Raw genomic sequence first — 26,135 nt, 5'->3', positions numbered from 1 at the left:
GAAATAGAAACAGAGGAGTTGCCCTAACTAAAGATGTTCACAAATTCCAAAACTAGGTGGGGAAGCTGAAATCCAAATGCCAGGAGGAAGATGAGATACTGTATTGAAGTGAGAAATTACTAAATAGCCTATATGTGAAATGTACTTTAAATGGGTTCTGTATTACAGGAAGTTTATAATTATGAGGTTGTGCATATTTGATAAAACATTTTACTTTTGCATATTTTTTTATCGAGTAATAATTGACACATAACATTATATTAGTTCCCAGAGTACAACATAATGATTCAATATTTGTATATATTGCAAATTGATTACCACAATATATCTAGTTACCATCTGTCACTTTTACAAGTATTCACAAAAGAATACTTGTAAGTTACGTTTTGTTCATGAAAATAAAATATATCAAATCAACATAATTAGAAACCTGACTCATACAGTAAGAAGATGTTTCAGTCAACAAGACATGGGATGCAGAGAAAAAGGCTGTTTAGATAAGATATCCTCGCGATATCAAGAGAGTAAGCCAAGAGCACAGTTGGAAATCCAGTAGTGGGAGCAGAGCCATGGTCTGGCTAGGCTTGCCCTTGGGGAGTAGCTTGGTGGACTTCGGGAGACACTTGTTCAGGGGAAAATGATGATGATTATGAGGAGGGCTTGAATTGGGGTGCATTCAAAAAGGGATGCATTAAGGCCACAAGTTAGAAAACTGCTGGGCACACCTCCCTTTGGTTTTCCCTTGGCTCTGGTTGCCACCAGTGAAAATAAACCAAGTGTTCCCTTCCACACAATGCTTCGTATTGCTGCATGTATCTATCTTACTGGCATTGCTACATAGAAGGAACCCTGGGCTGAAGAGTTTTCATTTTCTTAAGGGCTTTTGAAAATGCTGAGTTTATAAGTACTTGCAGCTGCCCACTGCCTTAATTGCATCCCTGCCTACACCATCAGAGAGTTGAATTCAAAGGAAAGAAACAATCTATTTAGCAGGCTCAGTAATAAATGTTGCCACATTGAGGAAGGGCCCAAGTGCAGGAGTGAAGGGATGAGGGCATGGAGTGAGGTGTCCAGAGCCAGGGAAACCGGACTGGGTCGGCAAGTAAAAATAGAGGAGTATGGTAAGCCCCTGAGTGGTCACCCTCACACCCCAGCTGTTACTGTGTATGGATTTGTGTCCCTGGGCCATCCCAGGTAAAGCGTGTGGGGGTCTGTCTGACTGACCCAAAGAGCTAGAAGTGTGACAGCCAAGGGGTCATAGTTTGAGAACCAGTGGTTAGAATTATGGTAGAAACACTGCTGACTCAGTAGCTAATTCTACCCCCTAAGAGCTGGTTTATATGGTGTCTATCAAAACAGGCAAATAATGTGGCCATTAAGTATTTATTAAGCAATCTGCTGTGCTAAATAAATTTTCTGGGTGACCTTAGTGCCTAGCATAGTGCCTGGCATATTAGTAGGACCTCATTAATATTTAAATCTATTTGAAAGATAAAATTATGGCAACAAGATAATAGCAAACTTGAGAGCATATTCTTTAAAACTTTATTTGGTGTATCATATTTATATAGTACCTTAATGAATTATTACAAAATGAACACAGTTATGTAACCACCACTTAGATCAAGAAATGGAATATATTACAAGTACCCCCTTCCAAAGGTAACCACCATGACCATCATCTCATCATAGATTAGTTTGTTTTTGAATTTGCTATATGTGGAAAAATCATGTAATATGCATTTTTGCGACTGGCATCTTTTAAACACCATTGTTTTTGAGATACTTATTCATGTTATGTAGCTGTGGTTCACTAATTCTCACTGTGTGAACTATTCCATTGTTCAAGTATCTCATGTTGATGATCACCTGGCTTGTTCCCAGTTTTGGGTTTACTGCAAATAAAGCTGCTAAGAGCATGGTTTTGGGGGGGTGTGCTTATTTCTGTTGATGATAATCGTAGAAATGAAAAGACTGGGTCGTAGAATATATATACCTTTTCTGAGGAAATTTGTTTCTTTCTTTCTTATTAAGGCATCACTGATGTACACTCTTATGAAGGTTTCATATGAAAAACTGTGGTTACTACATTCACCCATATTTCAAGTCCTCTGCCATACCTCACTGCAGTTACTGTCCATCAGTGTAGTAAGATGCCACAGAGTCCCTACTTGTCTTCTCTGTGCTACACTGTTTACCTCGTGACCCCCCACTCACACCATGTGTGCCAATCATAATACCACTCAATCCCTGTCTCCCTTTCTACCCACCCACCCTCCCACATTCCTCCCCTTTGGTAACCTCTAGTAGCTTCTTGAAGTCTATGAGTCTGCTGCTGTTTTGTTCCTTCAGTTTTGCTTTGTTGTTATACTCCACAAATGAGAGAACCCATTTGGTACTTGTCCCTCTTTGACTGGCTTATTTCACTGAACATAATACCCTCTAGCTCCATCCATGTTGTTGTAAATGGTAGGATTTGTTTTCTTTTTATGGCTGAATAGTATTCCATTGTGTATATGGACCACCTCTTCTTTATCCATTCATCTACTGATGGACACTTAGGTTGCTTCCATATCTTGGCTATTGTAAATAGTACTGCGATAAACATAGGGTTGCATATGTCTTTTTGAATCTGGGATCTTATTTTCTTTGGGTAAATTCCTAGGAGTGGGATTCCTGAGTCAAATGATATTTCTATTTATAATTTTTTGAGGAACCTCCATACTGCTTTCCACGATGGTTGAACTAATTTACATTCCCACAAGCAGTATAAGGATGGTTTCCCTTTCTCCGCATCCTCGCCAGCATTTGTTGTTCTTTGTCTTTTGGATGTTGGCCATCCTAACTGGTGTGAGGTGATATTTCACTGTGGTTTTAATTTTCATTTCTGTGATGATTAGCACTGTGGAGCATCTTTTCATGTGCCTGTTGGCCATATGAATTTCTTCTATGGAGAAATATCTGTTCATATCCTGCACCCATCTTTTAATTGGCTTATTTGCTTTTTTGGTGTTCAAATGTGTTAGTTCTTTATATATTTTGGATGATAACCCCTTGTCAGTTATGTCATTTATGAATATATTCTCTCATACTGTAGGATGCCTTTTTGTTCTGCTGATGTTGTCCTTGCTGTACAGAAGCTTTTTAGTTTGATGTAGTCCCACTTATTCATTTTTGCTTTTGTTTACCTTGCCCAAGCAGATGTATTCAGGAAAACATTGCTCATGTTTATATTCAAGAGACTTATGCCTGTGTTTTCTTCTAAGAGTTTTATGGTTTCATGACTTACATTCAGGTCTTTGATCCATTTCGAGTTTACTTTTGTGTATGCAGTTAGACAGTAATCCAGTTTAATTCTCTAAAATGTGGCTGTCCAGTTTTACCAACACCAGTTTTTGAAGAGGCTGTTATTTCCTGATTGTATATCCATGGCTCCTTTATCATATATTAATTGACCATATATACTTGGGTTTATATCTGGGCTCTCAATTCTGTTCCACTGATCTATGGCTCTGTTCTTGTGCCACTACCAAATTATTTTTATTATTGTGGCCTTGTAGTAGAGCTTGAAGTTAGGAAGTATAATCCCCCCAACTTTGTTTTCCTTTCTCAGGATTGCTTTGGCTATTAGGGGTCTTTTGTGGTTCCATATGAATTTTAGAATGATTTTCCCTAGTTCATTGAAAAATGCTGTTGTTATTTTGACAGGGATTGTATTGAATCTGTAGATTGTTTTAGGCAGATGGCCATTTTGATTATATTAATTTTTCCTATCCATGAGCAAGGGATGTATTTCCATTTATTGGTGTCTTTTTTTAATTTCTCTCATGAGGGCCTTGTAGTTTTCAGGGTATAGGTCTTTCACTTCCTTGGTTAGCTTTATTCATAGGTATTTATTCTTTTTGATGAAATTGTGAATGGAGTTGTTTTCCTGATTTCTCTTTCTGCTAGCTTATCATTAGTATATAGGAATGCAACAGATTTCTGTGTATTAATTTTGTATCCTGCAACTTTGCTGAATTTGCTATTCTAGTAGTTTTGGAGTGGATTCTTTAGGGTTTTTATGTACAATATCATGTCATCTGCAAACAGGAACAGTTTAACTTCTTCTTTACCTATCTGGAAGCCTTTTATTTACTTGTGTTGTCTGATTGCCATGGTAGGACCTCCAGCACTATGCTGAAGAAAAGTGAGGAGAGTGGACATCCTTGTCTTGTTCCCAATCTTAAAGGAAAAGCTTTCAGCTTCTTGCTGTTAAGTATGATGTTGGCTGTGAGTTTGTCATATATGGCCTTTATTATGTTGAGGTGCTTGCTCTCTATACCCATTTTGTTGAGAGTTTTTATCATGAATGGATGTTGAGTTTTGTCAAATGCTTTTTCATCATCTACAGAGATGATCATGTGGTTTTTGTCCTTTTTGTTGATGTGGTGGATGATATTGTTGGATTTTTAATGTTTTACCATAGCATCCCTGGGATGAATCCCACTTGAATGATCTTTTTGATGTATTTTTGAATTTAGTTTGCTAATATTTTGTTGAGTATTTTGCATCTATGTTCATCAAGGATATTGGTCTGTAATTTTCTTTTTTTGTGGTGTCTTTGCCTGGTTTTGGTATTAGAGTGATCCAGGCCTCATAGAGTTTGGAAGTATTCCCTCCTCTTCTACTTTTTGGAAAATTTTAAGGACAGTGGGTATTATGTCTTCACTAAATGTTTGGTAAAATTCAGCAGTGAAGCCATCTGGTCCAGAGCTTTTGTTCTTAGGTAGGTGTTTGGTTACCAGTTCAGTTTCTTTGCTGGTAATTGGTCTGTTCAGATTTTCTGTTTCTTCCTGGGTCCGGCTTGGCACATTGCATTTCTGTGGAAGGTTGTCCCATTTCTTTTAGGCTGTCCAATTTGTTAGCATATAATTTTTCATAGTATTCTTTAGTAATTCTTTTTATTTCTGTGGTGTCCGTAGTGATTTTTCCTTTCTCATTTCTGATTCTGTTTATGTGTGTAGACTCTCTTTTTTTCTTGCCAAGTCTGGCTAGGGCTTTATCTATTTTGTTTATTTTCTCGAAGAACCAGCTCTTGCTTCCTTTGGTTCTTTCTATTCTTTTATTCTTCTCAATTTTATTTATTTCTGCTCTAATCTTTATTATGTCCCTCCTTATACTGACTTTGGGCCTCATTTCTTCTTCTTTTCTGTTTTCTTAATTTTGAGTTTATACTGTTCATATGGGATTATTCTTCTTTCCTGAGGTTAGCCTGTATTGCAGGATACTTCCCTCTTAGGACGGCCTTCACTGCATCCCACAGATTTTGTGGTGTTGACATATTGTTTTCATTTGTCTCCCTATATTGCTTGATCTCTGTTTTTATTTGCTCATTGATCCATTGATTATTTAGGAGCCTGTTGTTTAGCCTCCATGTGTTTGTGATCTTTTTTGTTTTCTTTGCCTAATTAATTTCTAGTTTCATACCTTTGTGGTCTGAGAAACTGGTTGGTACAATTTCAATCCTTCTGAATTTACTGAGGCTCTTTTTGTGGCCTAGTATGTGATCTGTTTTTGAAAATGTGTTATGTACACTTGAGAAGAACGTGTATTCTACTGCTTTTGGGTGTAGAGTTCTATAGATGTCTGTTAGGTGCATCTGTTCTAATGTGTTGTTCAGTGCTTTTTTTCTTTCTTATTTTCTGTCTGGTTGGTCTGTTGTTTGGAGTGACTGGTATGTTGAAGTCTCCTAGAATGAACACATTACATTCTATTTCTCCTTTTAATTCCGTTAGTATTTATCTCACATATGTAGGTGCTCCTATGTTGGGTGCATAGATATTTATAATGGTTATATTCTCTTGTTGCTCTGCACTCCTTTATCATTATGTAATGTCCTTCTTTGTCTCTTGTGACTTTCTTTCTTTTGACGTCTATTTTGTCTGATACAAGTACTGTGACTCCAGCTTTTTTCTCCTTATTAGTTGCATGAAACATCTTTTTCCTTCCTTTCACTTTTAGTCTGTATATGTCTTTGGGTTTGAAGTGAGTCTCTTGTAGGCAGCATATAGATGGGTCTTATTTTTTATTCTTTCTGTGAATCTGTGTCTTTTGATTGATGCATTCAGACCATTTACATTCAGGGTGATTATCGATAGGTATGTACTTATTGCCATTGCAGGCTTTAGATTCGTGGCTAACAAAGGTTCAGGGGTAGCTTCTTTACTATCAAACAGTCTAACTTAACTCACTTAGTATGCTATTACAAACACAATCTAAAAGTTTTCTGTTTTCCTCCTTTTTCTTCCTCCTCTTTCTTTATACTCTAGATTTCATATTCTGCACTCTTTTTCTGTCCGTTGACAGACTGGAGGTAGTTGGTTTAATTTTGCATTTGCTTAGTAATTAATTAGTTTACTTTCTTTACTGTGGTTTTATTTTCTGTGGTGACAGCTATTTAGCCTTAGGAGCACTTCCATCTATAGCATTCCCTCCAAAATACACTCTAGAGATGGTTTGTGGGAGGTGAATTCTTTCAACTTCTGCCTATCTGGAAATTGTTTAATCCCTGCTTCAAATTTAAATGATAGTCTTGCCGGGTAGAGTATTCTTGGTTTGAGGCTCTTCTGTTTCATTGCATTAAATATATCATGCAAAATAGATCTGTGCACCTCCAGGCCTGAGAGGCTATCTCTTTCCCCAGACTGGGGAAGTTTTCATCAATTGCTTTCTCAAAGTCACTTTCCCTTTTCTCTCTCTACTTCTTCTCGTATCCCAATAATGTGAATATTGTTCTGTTTTGATTGGTCATACAGTTCTCTCAATATTCTTTCATTCCTACAGATCCTTTTTCTCTCTGTGCCTCAACTTCTTTGTATTTCTGTTCTCTAATTTCTATTTCATTTACCATCTTCTCTACTTCGAATCTGCTTTTAAATCCCTCCATTGTATGTTTTATTTTATATACTGTATTTTTCCAAGTTTGTATCTCATTCCTGAATTTCCCCCTGAGTTCTTGAATATTTTTCTGTAGCTCTGTGAGCATGTTTATGATTTTTATTTTGAAATCTTCAGGAATATATTGAGTTCAGTTTCACTTGGCCCTTTCTGGTGTTCATGGGATTTTGGTTTGCACTAGGTTCCTTTGACATTTCATATTTGTAGGTGGTGCCCTCTAGTGCCCAGAAGCTCCACTTTCTGGAGCTGCTCAGCCCCTGGTGTAATGATGAGGATCACAGGCAAGCTGTGCTGGTGCCTGCTGGTAGGAAAGAGCTCTTTCCTGCTTCCCAGCTGTGGTACCTGCATCCACTGCCAGGGCCAGTGAGCCAAGGTTGCAAGGAGGAGCCTCTATCCTATGCACTTGTAGCTGCCATAGGCAGGGCCACCCTCTGACTGGCCTGGCACAGTGGCAGGGACAGATGGTTTGCTAGCCAATGCAGGCTGGGAGAAATGAGTGGGAGGTTGTGTATTGCGGTGGGGGTCCTCGTATCTGGTTGCCAGCCATGGGGATGGAGCACCTGAAGCTCCTGAAGATTCCCAACCTGCTGGGCAAAGTTCCCTGGGACAATTATGTCCACCTGTCCTTTCTCCTGAGCAGCAAGCTCTGTGCAGTCTTTGTCCCTTAAGCAGCCCTTACTGTTAGGAAGTCTCTCAGAGTGCCCACCTTTCTTTTGCCCTAGAGTGACCAGTTGTGGGTACCAGTTCTCCACAAGCGGCTGGAATCTGTCTTCCCAAGTATTCTGCCTGTTTTAGTTTTCCAGCTCCACTAATCTCCAGAGCACCATGGTCCTCTGGTCCGTGGTCCTAGAGCAGATCTCCAGGGCTGGGTGTTCAGCAGTCCTAGGCCTCCACCCACTCCCTGCTCTGTTTCTCTTCCTCCCACGGGTGACCTGGGATCGGGGAAGGGCTTGAGTCCCTCCGGATTATGGCTCTGGTACATTACCATGTTCCATAAGGTCTGTTCTGTTCCCCAGGTATAGTCAGTCTGCTGCAGCTTTCTTTCCTGTTGCTATTTCAAGATTAGTTGTATTTGCTGTATTTTCATAGTATATGTGGTTTTGGGAGGACGCTTCTGTCTCACGTCTCATGCTGCCACCTTTTTCTTCTGAGGAAATTTTAATATGCTTAATTTAGACCTTGCTAAGGGTACTATATAACATGTGACATCTAAATCCTATTAAATTCCTAGAATATTTTAACACACCAAATTGTGAAATACATTCAAACCCAAAGGTTTTCGATGAGGGCTCTTAACGCTGTATACACAAGTGCAAAGTGAACCTGTATACAGAAATTTGATTTATTTGAGGTACATGTGAAACTCTCATTTGTTATCCAATCCACTGCCCCATAAATGCTCATAAGGAATTGAGATATTACTTAGTCCTATTTATTTTTCTGTTTGGGTTTATTTGTTGTTTAGTTCTTTGTCTGTGTTGGTTTACAAGTGAAAACACCTAGAGTGAAGAGGTGCTAAGTTTCCTGGATTGTGACTGAGAGTGGTTCTTAAAGGCTTTAGGGCTACATTGCTCAAACTTGAATGGGAATGCTTCACAATTTCCCATTCAGCAGATAATGAGCAGGTTCTTGAATTTACCTTCTAAGAGCCACCTAGATGATTCTGATGCACTTGGCTTTTTGGGCACACTTAGAGAAATAGAGCTTTTGAGACAGTTTGCAGTATAACCTATATGGCTGTTGTGCTTTGCATGAGTCTAACATCCTTAATAAGGGTGTGCTTTTCCTATAGGCAACTGTAATACTAAAGCACATTATTCTAAACTTTGAATACTTTGAATCCTATTATAATAAATTTGGCCAAATATCAACATTACCATTCACACTTGATCAAAATGAAACCCTACTGTTACACAGTAAAGAGGCACACAGTACTCTGCTGATATACAGGAAGACTTCCCAGCTTAGAAAAAAAATGAGCAGAGGGAATCTTGAAAAATCCAATTCTTACAGCACAAAATAGTCATACCTGAGATGTTTCCATACCAAATGTGCAGCAATTATATTTTCAATGACAGAGAAAAGAGTAATGTTGGATGAAGGGGAGCAGAATATGCCACCCCACATAATATACTATTTTGTCATATTGATTATTTTGAATTAAGGGTACTTACGAAACAGCTGGTACAAGAAGGATCTCTGACCTTCCTTTGTCCCCCTGAAAGCAGAAAGTAAATCTAACCTAAGAGAGATGTCCTCCCCATACCAGGGGGAAAAGAGACATCCTTATTACCAGAGATGGAATTCAGGGCCGAGAAGGCTGTATTAAGATACCTTGTTACTTCTTCACTAATTATTTCCCCAGCCCAAACCCCTTTATCTCATCAATTCTTCACAAAATTACCATTTCTTTGTCTAAAAGGTAGAAAAGCTGCCTGCCTTGGTCACTTCTTTGAGTCTCATATTTTGTGGGCTCCCACACATACAAAATTATAATTGTTTTTCTCCTATTATTCCATCCTATGTCAATTTAATTATTAGACCAGCCAAAGAACTGAGAAGGTAAGAAAGGAAAAGGTTTCCTTCCCTACATGGATCGTTGACTTTGTGGATAGTTTTGTTGTTAAGAAAATGAGATTTGTCTGAGAACCATAATATTGGACATACTTTCTTTACCTTTCAGATAAACATGTTCTCACACTTGCAGCACATAATAGCATCAAATACAGGTCAGTGGGGGGTTCAGAACAAGCCCCCCCTCAGAATGCCACGTTGGCTTGTGGATTATCTTGACCTGAAGACAGACAAGGCCCAGCACACTCAGGAAGAGCGTCTTACCTCCACCTTAACTGCTTAAAAGAAATTAGATAGGAAGGCCTCTGCCAGAAAGAGAGCTATTACCAAAAATAACCTGTCATACCCTGACTTACCTGCATAGCACAGCAGACATTTACTTACCAAGCATATGTCCTTCTTGAGATCCTGTGAACTGCCCCTCCACTGCCCCCATTAAGGATCCCTCCCCACCCCACCTCAGCTCAGGAAGGTACAGAAGCTTCAGTTACCTGACTGTCCCGAGTCTCATATTTTATGGAGCTCCCATATATGCAAAGCTTTGTTTTCTCTTTAAATCTGTCTTAGGTCAATTTAATTATTTAGATCTGCCAAAGAATCTGGAAGGGAAGAAGGGAAAAGCTTTCTACCCCTACATCAGGCATGTTCATTTAAATAAGTGTTCACTACAGTAGGTGTCAGACTTTTCCTTTCAGTATTCCAGGATCAAAGGATGAACTTTTCAGTATAAGAAAAGTAGCCATCCAACAGCATATTTCTTGATTCTATTTAAAAAATAAAATTATGCAAACCTGGCTTATCCTTCATCATGAGACTCGTGTTTTAACTCTAACTTTTTGCCATAATATCTTTAATCATAATAACTTTAACACTTATATATGTATTTGTCTTTGGACACCCTTCTGGTCCCTTACACAACTTAGGAGGTATTTACCTTATTTGAAAAGCAAGGATGTTGCCATAAGTGTTGAATTTGGAACTTATTTTCCTTACTAAATTTACCACTATCTGGATTTGTCCTATTCATTTATGTAAGCGCTTATTATCTGTCCCTCCATGCCCCATCTCATAAAGTCCAGAAAGGTAGGGCTTACACATTACTGAATCCTCAGCATCTGGAAGGTGTTCAAACATAAGGAGAGGGGAGGGAAGGGAGATAGCTATGGGTATCTGTGGGCACCAGACAGCATCGTAATGGCAAATATTCCTTCTCACTGACTGACCCCAGATCAGCCCAGGAAGACTTTTCAACAGCAACCAGCACCAATCAATGGGAGTTCAGTGTAACTGAAACCTATTCCATATGATCACTAATTCTTTGATTTTTTTTTTGACTTTAAAAGGGAGATTTCAGCAAAAGATTTACGAGCTAGTATGCCTTATTTAAGGAATATAAGTATTACCCACTTTGGGGCAACAAAAATCCATTGAATGACCATAAAGTCAGTAGTTAAAAACAAAATCATTTACCCATACAAACATGATTGGGGAGATAATTATCATGACCAAGGATTGGGTCTTATAAAAATTGCTGAAAAAACAAATTTGTTAAAAGATACAACAAAAATACATGTTAATTAAAACATTGATTAACTGAATTCAGTATAGTGGTCTTAAGTGTATTATATACATTGATTAAACAAGGGACTTAATATGCAAACTTACATACCAATCTGAATCTAAAATAAAAAAGCAACTATCTCGTTACAATAAACATTCATGAATTACTAGGTTTATACAGGCTCTTGGGTGATGTTATTGGCTGAGTTGTGTGCCAGTCATGCCCTACATACTGTGATTTATAAGAAATATATATATATATATTTGGTCTTTATCCACAGTTCTAGGCTCACAGCTCTCAAAACTCTTAGAATTCCCTAAGTGTTGAGAATGGAGATGTTACTGTTATGTTAATGAGTGACTTTTAGAAAAGCACCTGATGGGGACTGGTTGCTAAAGGAGCCGATCTTTTGATTAGAGGGTTGGAATTTTCAGTCCCATTCGAACTTCTGGGAGGGAGGAGCTGGAGGTTGAATCACTAATGGCCAATGATTTACTCAATCGTGCTATGTAATGAAGCCTCCATAAAAACCCAAAAGGATGAAGTTCCGAGAGCTCCTGGGTTGGTGAACATGATTTGGGGAAGTGAAAAGTGGTTTAAAGTGATTCCTTCTGGGAACTGCAGAAGATGGGAAGTGAAGGCAAGAGACAGACAGTTTCCATTCTCAAACCTTTCATACAATTTGTAACTCTTAAGATCAGACATATTACAAGTGTTTTCAATTATTCAAAAGCTACTTCATTTTTTTCTTCTAAGAATGGCAATATGGACCTCTGAGAAACCTACCAGTTATGATTACCAGTTCAGATGTATGCATTACACCATGTTCATTCACACTAAAGAACTCTATTTATGTGTAAGATGCAACTAGATTTACAGAAATAATTTCCTACCTACACTGAAGGTTTATTAGAGAAAAAGCAGAGTACAAACAAAAGTGAGTTTATTTACAAAAATTACAATAATTACAAATAGTACAAATTGAGAATTCTTCTGTCCCTGTGACAGCAACTAATAGCCTTTACTTTAGTTCTTGTTACTTTGAGATATGTTGCACATTCAGTGATCCACTGCCTTTAATACTCTTCTAAATAATCCCAAGGGGCCTATTAGTGACACATACATGGGTCATTTCCCTCAAATCTTACTTCCAGAACTACTATGTACAAGCCCAACACAACCAGAACAGGGTTAGATGGTAATGAACTGAATCATCTTTTCCAACAGTTTTGGATTATTCCCTAAAAATTTAACTAGTGGCTTAGAACTGAAACCATGATTTTTGGTTTTAAAAAGAAAGTCCACTGTGATTTTAACGGGCTGCACAATTCCACTATAGCCATTATTACCTGGTTACTTTTACAAGTTTGCTATTGTTTAAGACACAGAATTCTACAGCATACAATTCTGTATGCTTTTTGTCTTTTATGGTATTTTTTAATCAGAATCACTACTACTGCTCGAGGAGTCTGTGGACATGACCTCTACGTCATCTTCATTTTCTTTGTTATGCCCTGGAGGTTCCAACAAAAAGTCGTTACTGTGATTTGGTGGTAACATATTCACTGACATATCATTTGACTGCCATGGATACTGCGGAGCAAGGACATCTGGGGAAAAGAAATCAGCAAATGTAAGAACACTTCTACTAGTAATTAATCTCCTTCTTAAGTACTTTTCCCTTCAAGCAAATAATCTGAAGTAAATATTGTTTTAAGGCTAGAAATCAAAATACGTAGCTAGCCAAATTTATCAAGGAAAATCACATATTAGTAACTAGAACCTGTGTTTTGTTTTTAAAATAACAGACTTATCTGTAACTATTCATTGTCAGTTGACCTAATCTTTCTTTTGTAAGACATTCACAATTACAAATCAAATACTTCCTGTATCTACATATATTATATGCCCATGTGTTATGTCTAATACATATTCTCTCTATATATATTATAAACAACTAATAACATGTCATATACTAAGTATTAAGTTTAAACTGCCTCTTCAGCTTCAGATCCACTCTTCTTCCCCCTGAACCTGAAAATATTTCTGCTTTGCCAGCAGCCACAATGTTAGGCTTTGTTAGTAGGGGCTACTGGAGGGAGTCTACAAGAGGAACAGGCATCTCTTCCTGCATCCGATGTTTTCCTTCCTGCTCTGTGATGCCTGGTTGGTGTGCAGACCATCAAGTGGTGTTCAAACCCAACAAGTTTCAGTGGCACCCCAGAGGGTGGCTTCCCAGTAAGTTTAACTGTTATTCCAAAGGTAGGCTTCTGAGCATGTCTCCCCAGAACCCTAAGAGATGATTTCCTGTTTGCCAGCTCTGACCTGTGAATGCCTCCTCTGTAGGGGCCACAGCTATACCTTCTCCACCCCAGGTACCATGTCTGACCTTCAGGCTTGGGCTGGGGCTGGGGAGGAGTCGTCTCGGTTGGCCCCTTCCTTGGCCTTAGCTGCTCCCCATATCTGTTATTACTGGTTTATAAAAAATAGTTATCTTAATCCTTTAGTCATTAATATCTTGTTACTATAGCTGATAATTCTTTAAATTTTCCTGATTCATATTGCTGGTGTGGTTTCTCTCTCCTGACTGGACTGACATAGATATGATACAATCACAATGGGAAGAATGATATCCAGGGAAACTAATGTATAGTTGAGTTCCCAGTTTGTACTTTAGGTGGTTAACAAAAACAATGCTTATGCTTACAAAGTAGCATTTTTAATAATAGTACATCCTTATAATGAAACATTTAAAAAAGCATTATCTATAGCATGTTTTTAACAATATGTAAATACAGGAAAAATGAAAAAGATAAAATAATCACTCAAAAAAGGGTAATATTTTTCCTTTTCTTATGGCTCTTTTTACTTTTAAGTGTTCTACCAAATCAAAACAACTCACCCCAGGAGGTAATAGATGGAGAACATAATATAAATTATAGACTATAATACAGAATAACACAAACCTATATGCAAAATTTAAGGCTGAAGCTGAGAATGAAAGGGAGTCTTACAAAAACGTTAGTTTATTCAGTTATTAAAATGTATATAAAAAGATTTGTTAGTAATTTTGTTAATCTGGGTTCTTCGGGAGTGTGTTCACTTTGTATTCTTTAATCAAACATTTGCATCTCTTATTCTGCTTATACAATATGTTTCACAATTTTAAAAAAGCTTTAAGCTTAGTAACAAAAGAGGGAAGGCCTAACTGCCTGAGGAAAATGGCATATTAACAAACGGAGAGAAAGAGTCACTTTATTCTAATTTCATAACCTCCATCTAGAACATCTTTCAACTCAGCAGAGAGCACAATAAACTGACAGAGAACCTAGCTGTTAAAATGAGTTGGGTATGGAGCCTGAAACTTGTTCAACAGCCAGATATTCCGTCATGATGCCTGAAAACCCTTGGTCTGTTTGAAAGCATTCTGATTAATGTTACCTGGCAATCTGCCTGCTGCAAGTGCATCCCCTGGTAAATGACCATTCACACCATTAGTGGAAGGATTGTTCATCTGACCCAATAATCCACTTCTCATCTCTAAATCAGTTGGGTATGGTCTCCGTGGGTCCCCTAAAAAAAAATAAAAACTGATTTACCTGCATTTTCTAGTAAGAAAATCACAATGGTATATACTTCGAGGGAAAACAGATCTTGACACTTTTTTTTATAAGACAGAAAGGACTGGAGTGCTTATTGGCAGGGTTGTCTGAATTACAACCTTTTTCTAACCAACCTCTTTAAAGACGAATTCCTAGAACTTCCAGTGGAATATAAGGCCAATACTGTTCATTTCCAATCAGGAAATCATACTGTTCAGTTTTGGACTGATCAAAACTTGGCTAGATTTGGACTAACCTTTTGGTAGTATTTCTCATAAACTCGATTACTTCCTGCCACAACTGCAGTTACCCTAAGTGTTTTTAGTATGGTAAAATGCCACCATCAGGAGTTACTGAACTTGAGTAACTATCTCCCACTCCTCCCAAAATACTGCTGCTCTATCTTAGGTCTGTGCTTATGAATGTTTTCCCTACTGCCAACATAGGCTGCAGCTAGTTACTTTTTGCTGTTGGTAATCACTCCAGCTCTTTGCAGAGGCCTGTGTTCTGCTGCTGGGTGCTCAGGGCTTCAGCTTCATCACCTCAGGGCTGGGATGGCCTGTTTGCCAGGCTGGAACTCTTGTGGAAATCCTAATGGCTCTAAGAAACTGGCTTCCGGGAAGCCTGGGTTTTACAGGCATATAAATCTATAGCTTTAGAATCATCACATATTACCCTGTACTAAAGTTAGTTATTACTTTTTAAAAAGGAAAGAAACACAGTCCCTAGTGGCAATAGTTTTGTAGAAACCAAAATGATAAAACCCATGGCCCTATATTATTACTTATAAGACATTAAAGACATGAAAATATGTAGTAGTTGTTTTTAAGGATATTCTATATTTAAATCTTTCTTTCTTGCTTTAATGTATAGTCACCTAAGATTTTTCAAAACCACATGTATCTAATAAAAAGAGAAGTATTTTTACCTGGAACCCAGGTCAGTGGGGCGCACACAGCATTACTTGCACTAATCCTATGTGCATACTTAATTATTTCTTCAGAGGAGATAGCACCTGAGTCAAGAGGACAGCATAACATTTTAGTCTAGTAAACATACATCACAGTTATATATCACATCTAATTTTAAATTATCTGAAAACAGGATAATCTGAGTTACCTCCCTTCCCTAATAATGCCTATTATGTACAGTGAAACTTAAAATTATGTATTTCCAAACTAAAGGGCAAGATATTGAGAAAAATCAGCCAACAAAATTCAAGTATCAAATTTGGGACACTAGCATGATTACACTCAATAATGTCAATTATTAACTATCATTAAATACTCTTATTGTTCTGAAAGCAACAGTAAACACAAATAAAGTAGAGAAAAGTGTTTCTTCTCCCAATGACATGCAAGCTATTAAATCAGGGCAGCACTTCACACTATACCACTCAATTGTTTGCTTAATGTCACCCTAAGGCTGTATAAGTAGATGTAGGTAGAAAGAGTCCACAATATATTCATTAGGTGGAAAAAAGAAAACTGATAAATACATATAGCATGACCTGGTTTTGTTTTAGAATATATGTACATGTATGTATTTGCTATTGTTCTTGTTATGTATGGATTACAGATCAAAAAAAATCTGGAAGAAACACACACCCAACATTAACAATAGCTATGTGAAACAGGAAAAGAAGAGGAAAGTCAGACAACTGAGATGACTAAATGTAAATTGTATCTACAAATAACTGAAAAACAAGTGGCCAAAGTTTTCATTTTAATCTGATTTTAGTATGCAAACTGTAAGATCAAAAATGGAAGCCTTTTAGAGAGAGAAACAGGGCCAGAAAAAAGAGTCATGCCAGGCTTCTGCACTACTAAAAGTGCACACATCCCAAAGCCACGTCTATGTCTATTTCTGACTTCAGGTTCTAGTCCCACTCCAGTTGTCCAATAGATGTTCCCTCTCATTCTGTCCTATCTTGCAAGATCCAACTGAAATCCCACTTGCTTCCAGCCCATGGTTGTCTTCCCTTCTCCCAACAATTTTATAAACCCACCATCTGTACTGCACATTGGGGTACACAGCCATAACTTGCTTTATATTGCTTCTTATAACCTGAAAAGAGATGAGATACCTCTCTAACAATAACTAGCACAGTGCTAGAACACAGCAGACACTTTACAATGAAAATTTATTGGAACCTTTTCAACAGCAGCGTGATTACCAAAAATACTCTCATCAATTTCTTGAAACCAAAACTTGGATTTTTAGGATGTTGTTCAGTGTTCACAGTACTAACCTTTTCTTGCTTTTTCTATTGATTTGAGTTTTTCTTTTGCTTGGTAAACAGCTGTTGCCTAATTTAAACAACATTAAAAAAAATAAGTATGGTTTATTCGTAGCTACATCAAGTACAGTTTTTGGCTTCACAAAGTAATTTATCCCATAGGCACGATATACAAAATTTGGAAATCCCCACAAATTATTTGTAATGTTCTGAAACACCATGTGAGTAGTATCATTTGCATCAGTTAGTTAATGAGAAAATATTATACATTCATGAGTCAGTATCCATTTACAAATTTGTTGTTAAAGTATAAGCTGGATTGCTTCCTAACGTCTATCACAAACATGCAGAAGAGATCCAGACTACATACCACCCCCAAAGCATCCTATTCTGGTACCTAATTCAAGGATAAAATATCAAATTTTTTTTTTTAGTTTACAAGATACATTCTTAGATTGACAGTCTTTATTCATTTATACATTACCATTACCTCCATGCTTAAGGACTAGTATAATGAAAAACTCTCACTAACCCCCACCCTCACAAAAGTACACTAAAGGGTAAGTTAATCCAGTACATGCATTCTCAAATATAACGCAGTGATTAGAGTCAGAGAGATCCAGGTTTAAGTTCCATCTCTACTTTTTACCCTCCATAAGCAATGCAGTTATTCAATTAAAATCTTGGTTTTTCACCTATAAAATAGAATAATACTATCAACCTCTTATAATTGTTAAGATTGAGACAAAACATGTTAAATGCAAACACAGTATCTGGTGCACAAGTGCTCAATAAATGTTAGCTGCTATTTACCTAAACCGTAAAACTCAATCTTTTTGTGGTCCTTGTGTTCACTTTCTTTAACTCAATAATTACTTTTTTGGAAATCTCATCTAAAGAATATATTCCAAAATACAGAAGAAAAAAAAGCTGTTTTGCAAGGATATTCATCAAAACACTATTTACAACAGGAATTTGGAAAAATAAATGAAGAGGATATAATTAAAGGAAAAATGCCCTGTTAATTACAAAATAAAAAATTAATATATCTGAGACTAAAAGGAAATGCACAAAACTGTGAATAGTGACAGTCTTTGAACCGTGGAAATAACGGTCCCTATTTTTTCTTCTTTCTACTTTACTATACTTTCTGTACCTTTAAATAAGCAAATACTATGTTCCTAATGGAAAACAGATTTTACAATATATTTCTGAAAAAGCATTCACTCAAGGTTGCTTCTTCAGCAGGACTGGTTAATTTACCCTCAACCACACAGGTTTCTATGTATGAGAGCCCATTTTGACACATTTTGAAGAGATTCATCAGGGATAAGGATGCCAGCAATGTCTGGTTCATATGAGAATCAAACTCAGCTGTCTGCAATACCACCACATAAAATTATATTAGTTAGTATTTAGTGAAATAACTGGCAAATAATAGCAAATAAATTGCATCTTTTAAACAACAGCCAAAAACAAGAAAGGAAAACATGAGTCCTTGACATATATTCAAATCCCAGCTAGTTTAGAATGACAGACTAAATAAACTAATGTAAATTTTAACCAATTTATAAAATTGGTACATATTTTACTGATTTCAAAATATTTTAAAAGCTGAAGGTTTAGACTACTAATAACTGAAAACTTTTACCAGTACAGGTTAAAAGTAAAACTTACCATTTCTATTAATTTAATCCTGTGAAATCTTTAAATAATGAAAATATGGTTCAAAAGTAGTGCAGACTACCTGAAAACAGGAAGTAAAAAAAGGAATGGCAATGACCTCTCATTTAATCAGACTGACAAATTGTCACTTTCAGACTTGGAAAGACAAGTTTCCTGCCACTTCAAAATACTGATAATAGATTTACGTTTCAGAAATAGATTAGGCAATATCTTTTTTAACTTTAAGAATCAGCCTCTGTCAACTTACCAGTATTTGTTCTGCTTCCTTTAGTTGTTTTTGTAGTTGTTGAATATCACTGTCTCTCTTCTCTACTTCTTTTTCTAAAACTTGCATTTCATGATGGATTTTTCCCTGATTAAGTGCCAATTTCATTAACTCTTGAAATTCCCCATCTCTGTGAATTAACATCTCCAGGACCTGTCAGATAATGGTTGATTAAAGCAGACAGGAGAATACTGAAAAGCTACATTCCAATGAAAAAAAGAATCCAAATGTGAATTAGCTAGGCTTTAAAATTTTAACACCTTCAAGCTATTATTTCTAAGCACTGTTAAGAATAAAATTACCTTACCTATGATTATTTGGAAACATATTAATATAAAGATTTTCTACTTTTCCTAATTATATGCTAAGCTTTTATACAAAACAAGCCTTTCAGAACTAGCAATATGCCAAAATAAGCAGATTTATTAAATTTCCTGGGAAGATAAAAATTTAAAGTTTATCCTTAAAAATATAATGTAATGGAGGTTCCCCCCAATTTGGTGTTTGAGATCATTTATTGAATTTCAAAACTTTTACAAAACAATACAATTAAAAAATGGGCAGAAGAACTGAACAGACATTTTTCCAAAGATAAACAAATGGCCAAAGGTACATGAAAGGACAGTGAACATCACTAATCATCAGAGGAATACAAAGCAAAACTGCAATTGGGTATTACTGTAAACCAGTCAAAGTGACTAATGTCAACAACACAAGAAATGTGGAAATGGAGAAAAGCAAGGATATGGAGAAAAGGGAATCCTTGTACACTGTTGACAGGAATGTAAATTTGTACAACCACTGTGGAAAACAGTACAGAGGTTACCTAAAAATAAAAACAGAACTACCATATGATCCAACAATTCTACTTCTGTGTATTTATCTGAGAAAAACAAAATCACTCAATAAGATACCTACACCCACATATTCAGGCATCTTTACAACTGCAATATTTACAATACAAGACATAGAAGCAACCTAAATGTCCATTGATGGATGAATGGATAAAGAAAATGTGTAAAGACAATGGAATATTTTTCAGCCATAAAAGGGAGGAAATCCTGCCTTTTGTGACATGGATAGACCTTGTGAGCATCATACTAAGTGAAATAAGTCAGACAGACAAAGACAAATACTATATTATCTCATGTACATGTGAAATCCAAAAAAGCCAAACTCACAGAAAAAGAGATCAAACTGGTCATTGTCAGAGGCAGGGCAGGAAGAAGAATTAAGGTGGTCAATAGGTACAAACTTCCAGTTATAAGTTAAATTAGTTCTGGGGATCTAATGCAGAGTATTGTGGCTGCAGTTAATAATACTATACTGTGTATTTGAAAGTTGCTAAGAAATTAAATTGTAGCAACTTCAAAACGTTCTTAAAACCATGCAAAGAAACTGAATTAAAAAAATTTTGAGACATACAAATCACCAATAGGTACATGAAAAGGTGTCACTTTCCCTGCTATTTTCTTCAAAGTTCTTATCACAAGAAAAAAAAATGTAACTATGTGAGGTGATGGATATTAACTAAACTTATTGTAATAATCATTTCACTCTACCTATATCTGTACTCTATCTATATATATAGATGTATCTCAAATCATGGATTACACACTTAAAAATGATACAGTATTCTATATCAATTACGTCTCAGTTAAACTGAACAAAAAATCTCAAAGCACTAAACAAGAGCAAAGACACTATGACAAAATGCACAATTTTTTTTTAAAGTCACAAACTGTATATAACCAACTATTATAGCAAATAAATGAGTAAAATAAAATATAATATAAGGAAACCTGACAAAATACAAGTATAGTGAATGCCTCATTTTACCTACTTCAGAATTGAACTGATAAAGAAATATTATCTTTTATGATAAGTATTTCTATGGTGCTTAAAAACTTTCAGTTACACATCAGTGCTAATATGCTCAAGAAAAAATAAAACTAACATTAAATCTGTGATTTCATGTACAGTACCTTAGGATGAAGATGGTTTAAAAAGGGGGGAATTTCAAAAGGTATACAGATAGAGCAAAAACTGTAAGGGTTAAAGAGCATAACACAGAAAGCATTAAGAGTATTTTACTAGAACGAGTATTTATTATAATAGAAAGCATTTCTGTAAAAAAATGTGTATTTTATTTAATAGACCTGTAATTCTCATTCTACTCAAGTCACAGGAGAGGAAAGCTAGGCTTTCATTTCTAAAAAAGCTACATTTAAAAAGTTAATAACCAAAGTGGTAGTACTTGTTAGTTCCATGACAACTTTCAAGAAGTTTACAGTTTGACCTATTTTGTATACTTCCAGAGAATAGTTAAGATTATTTTTTAGACTTTATTACTGAATAGAGAAAAACTATTCAACTAATGTCAGAAGACACTGTTTCAGTTTTCACCCATTAACCTATAGCTCACTTATCCACCCCTGGAGTTCAATCCACAGGAGATTCAACTGAAGACCATTAAGATCCTTTCTAACTAAAAGTCTACATTATATGAATATATGAAAATTCAAATAAAATGATGGCTAGAAAATTTTCAAATGGGTACATCCCACTAAAATTTAACAGTTTCAATGAAAGTTTTATAGGAATTCACAGTAGTAAGTCCAAGGTTTAATTCTGTAGTGGGATAGTGATGATGACTAGCCTTTATTGAGCTCTTCCTATGCATACTTAGCATATATTATCATCAGTCATCACAACAACCTTAGGTGATTAGGTACTGTTATTTTTAAGGACAGAACTGGTAGTCCTTGAAAAGTGTAAGAAACATTAGTGTTGATTATGCAGGTCTTAGTTATGACCTACCGAATAATCTGTGTGCCTGGCTCATAGTAAACGGGTAATAGTGCCTAGGAAGTGAAGTTAAAACTTGCTCATTTGATTTTGTGCTCATTTTGTAATAAATTCCTATTTAATCCCACAGGGTAATTATTAATAAAGTATCTGAGACTGGGATTCTTCTATTAACACATTTCTCTGTAGGCTCTTTTTCTCAAAACAAAATCAACAAGCAAAAAACAACCCTAATACCCCTAAAATTAGCAGCTTTTTAAAACTTGTAGCCCTACCTGATTCCCACTCTTCTCATGAGGGGATTAATCCTTGAAGAAAACAAGTTTTCTGACACTTCACTATTGAGAGTACATCAAATTTATCTGCCCTCAAAACACATCATAAGATAAAACTAAGATAACATGGGGCAGAAGGTAAGGAGAAGAGATCTACTAGGGGCTGTTTCCTCCTCTGTTCGCATCTTTAAAAAGGATAGTCTTCCTGTAAAGATACCCTCTTTAAAAAGAAAAAAAATCTGTTCATTGTGAAAAATTACAAAGTGCAGAAAGGTATTAATAAAAACTACTTGTAAACTCAAGACCCACAAAATAACCTCTATTAACACTTACATGCACTTTTATGTCTTCATTCTCAAGCTGCATTAGGGAAACCAAGCCTACAATAAGAGCTACTTAATGACAGCATTAACTTTTTTGATCCCAAATACTGTTTTAATATCCATTAACAAACCTTCGTTGGTTAAGTCAAAAGACAAAAATCAATAAATGTGTACCTAGAAACTATGAGAGAAAATAATAAAATACTGCTAAACCATTAGTCAACTATTTCTTCCCAAGCACATTATCTTATTTAAACGATGCAAAAAAAATCAATTTACAAGTTGCAATTAATAATTTGGTAGAATAAAATGTTCCTATTCTTACAAAATAAATATAAATAGGAAAATTTCAGAAATGATGAAGGTTTTTCTTTTTAATTCAAAAAGAAACCACTTACCTGGTTTTCCTCCTCAGTCTGTAACAACTTTTGGTTTCTTGAAATTGCCAACATTTCTATAAGTTCTCTAAAAAAGAAAAAAAAAACCTTAGCAAAATAAATACAATAGAGCCTTTCTTAATTGATCTCAGCCTGTCTTGCTGGATTCACGGTACCCACAACATGCTGAGTACTCACAGCCACTGCCCCACAGTCCACCGTAACTGTGGACTTCAGCTCTTACCTGCTGCAGTGAATGCTCATGGAGACTCAGTTGTACCTGTTAACAGATCCATTTATGCAAGTTTTACTTGTCACTCCAGTTATATAAATTCATATCCATTACAGAAATGCCAATAAATTATTATTGTAAACAGAGTTGTTGAATGCTAGGGAAGATTCAAGAGAAATTTGCAAAGGACAAATGTAAAGAACCAGGGAAAAATCAAAATAATTCATCAAGAGTCTGCCCTAATACTAAATACAATTTAACTGCAAACTTCATACCACAAACTCTATCTTGCTAAGGTCTTTTTACTAAAAAATCATTCATTAGTATTCATTTGATAGGCTTAACTAGAGGACACTAACAAGTTCTCCATCACAAACTACAAAACTAACAAAGAAGGAGACAGCACTTGCATTAATCTGTGTAAATATTTACATAGAACAACCCATTTAGACAGCTGCCTTTGTGAGTTTCTTGCTCACTGTAATGACTGCTGTCTGGCCGAAAATTCCACGTGTCCTATCTGTTGTCAGGCAGTATTTGACTCTAACACAGTCTAAATAGTGGATTAAACATGTAAGTATTTAACTTCTGGTGTTTGTGTGATTTTAGGCTTTATTACACCATTTAATATTGTGCTGACCTAGTAATCTTTTCTTTTTTTTTGAGAGGTCACCTCTCATATTTATTGATCAAATGGTTGTTAACAATAAAATTCTTTATAGGGGAGTCAAAGCTCAATGCACAATCATTAATCCACCCCAAGCCTAATTCTCGTCAGTCTCCAATCTTCTGAAGCATAACGAACAAGTTCTTACATGGTGAACAAATTCTTACATAGTGAATACGTTCTTACATGGTGAACAGTACAAGGGCAGTCATCACAGAAACTTTCGGTTTTGATCACGCATTATGAACTATAAACAATCATGACCTAGTAATCTTGTAAGTAGTGCTTGCTATGGCAAGAATAAACTCACAGCAATGATAAAAGGCTCTAAGAACAAATCAGGTAGTACAATATATACGATTTATCCTAAAGCTGTCAGAGAATGTTGGCCACAGAAAAGGTGACATGTGAGTTGGATTCTTAAGGATGAAGGAATTATCCATCAGGTTGGAGGTGGAGCGAGAACGGCACTGAAGATGAAGAAGAATGGGGAACATGCACCCAGGCTAGAGAGACGGGTATGGAAGGCGGAGGAGTGTGGCAGCAAATCAGGGTAACAGGATGGATGAAAAGGAGATAGAGAATGGCCTTATCACACACTAAGCTAGGGAGTATGGATTTTATCTCATTGGGCAAAGAGAACCTACCAAATATTTCAAAGCAGAAAAGTGAGACAAAATGCCTTTTAAAAAGATAGCTCTGTTCTTGGGCAATGTCAAAGGATAAAGTGCAGAAGCATTACGGCAAGTAAAACTGGTAGGAGGCTGCACAAGAAATAGTAATGACAGTGGTGATGGGAAGAAGAGATCAAAGATAAACCAAACAATTTTAACATTGAGGTGAATGTGAGGGACTTAAGGAAGCTTCAACCTAACAGGTTACCATAAAAGATGACAGGATAAGGAGAATGACATACAAATTCACTCCTTCCTCTGCGACACACCCTGCACTCCAACTAACCCAAGCTTGCAATTCCAACAAGTAGGTCGTGTTCATGTTTCCTGGCCTCTGCACAGGCTGTTCCGGCTACCTGCCGCCTAGTGACTCCGGTGAACTCATTTTCCCAGGCAGTCCTTTTTCTCCAAGCAGCTTTCCCCCTACTGCAACCGGGAGAGGCGCCCAGTCCTAATGCTCCAGCAGCACGCAGCGCACGCCTCTGATAAAAACAGCTTCCGCCCCACTGTTTACTCGAGTCTCTTCCCCTTGACACAGGGCTCCTCCACGTCGGCATGCAGTCCCCCCAACACTACCGTCCCTCGGCGCAAGTAACCCAGGACAAGTTCCTTAAACGCCTGTGGATGCAGGGAGTCACACCGCGCGACCTCTAAGGTCCGCCAGGGTCTGACCGTCTGGGGCTTCCGGGGTCACTGTCACTATTAGTGTCCTCTAAGGGGACAAGATGCCGCCCGGGCGGACTGCGGGCGCCAGGCCCACGACACTCGTGCACGGCCTCCCGGCCGAGCCCCGGGAACCCGCGCCAACGCAGGCCCGGCCGGGCTGGAGGGAGTCCTCGCAGCCCAGCCCCAGCCTGGCCCTCTGGCGACGGCATTACCTCGACAAGACCTCGAGATCTTCCAGCGCAGACAGCAGCCGCTCTCGCGTGCTGTTACCGCCCGCCGCTCCCGAGCCGCCCCCGGGCCGCTCCTTCTCCTTCTCACCGCCCAAGGCCGTAGCCATGGTCCCTGCAGGCGTCTGTGCAGCCGCGCGCGGCGGGCGGGGACGAAAGAAAGGGTCACCGAGGCGGCGGGAGGAGAGGCTGGCCAGAGCGCCCCCTGCGCCCGTGGAGGTGCGTCCGACGGGCTCAGGCCGACCCGGGAGCGGAGCCAGACAGCTGGGGGCGCGACGGCCCGCTTTCTCCTGTGCCTTCTGGTTCTCAAGCAGGAAGGGGAGCCTTCTGCTCAGCGGATCTTAAGCATTTGAGGGAATTACGTAATGACTTATGTATTGTTGGGGGAGCGTTGTGTATTTTCCTCCGTCCTTGTCCCTGCCGCGACAAAGAATTGAAGGGCAGAGACACAGTAGTGAAGCAGAGTAAAAGTTTTATTTAAAGTGACATAGAGAAGTGCAGCAGGCGGCCTCAGCAAGGAGAGGCACCTGAAAGGTTTAGAGAGAGAAAGTTTAAGATTAAAAGGTTACCCACTTAGAAAGTGTGGGTGACCTCAGAGAGAGGAGCGTCCCGAAAGGCCGGGGGTTCCCACTTTTTAGGATTCTTTAGGAATGTGACTAAGGGCTGGGGGTGCAGACTTGTCAAGTGGTCTTTGAATACTTAGAATTAACTTAACACAGAGCAGATCAAACAGGCTGCCTGCCCAGCCCCCACGGTGGGCTGAGCTATTGTCTGTTTGCTCAAGAGTAAGTTAAGAATTTTACATTTTTAACTTCCTGGGTATTAAAATACAATCTTTAGGATGGAATCCTTCCTGCCTTTCGCGGTGTTGTTTATGGCTGGGCCTGCATGCCAAATTAGTTGCCTAGGTTACAAACTACTTAATTAGGGCCGGAAGGAGAAAAAACAACATATAGGTAAAAGTAAAGAAAGTAACCTGGGCCTGCATGATTAACACAAGAAAGACATGGGCAGTGCTGA

At 37.6% G+C, this 26,135-nt stretch overlaps 1 protein-coding gene across 1 annotated transcript; it reads right to left on the bottom strand.

The window, feature by feature from the left end:
* Positions 1 to 11,959: 11,959 nt before the first annotated feature.
* MED4 (mediator complex subunit 4) lies at positions 11,960 to 25,260 on the bottom strand. Its single transcript, XM_036889702.2, has 7 exons — positions 25,101 to 25,260; positions 22,671 to 22,737; positions 18,849 to 19,019; positions 16,928 to 16,985; positions 15,605 to 15,691; positions 14,516 to 14,647; positions 11,960 to 12,684 (listed from the first exon to the last, which is right to left on the bottom strand). The coding sequence occupies exons 1-7, from the start codon at positions 25,223 to 25,225 to the stop codon at positions 12,512 to 12,514; spliced, it is 813 nt and encodes a 270-aa protein (XP_036745597.2). The 5' UTR covers positions 25,226 to 25,260; the 3' UTR covers positions 11,960 to 12,511.
* Between the last annotated feature and the right edge of the window lie 875 nt (positions 25,261 to 26,135).

Source organism: Manis pentadactyla, chromosome 17 (genome assembly GCF_030020395.1).
Source record: "Manis pentadactyla isolate mManPen7 chromosome 17, mManPen7.hap1, whole genome shotgun sequence".
Taxonomy (NCBI): domain Eukaryota; kingdom Metazoa; phylum Chordata; class Mammalia; order Pholidota; family Manidae; genus Manis; species Manis pentadactyla.
Note: the sequence above shows the minus strand (reverse complement) of the source record. Positions and strands in the feature narration are given on the sequence as shown.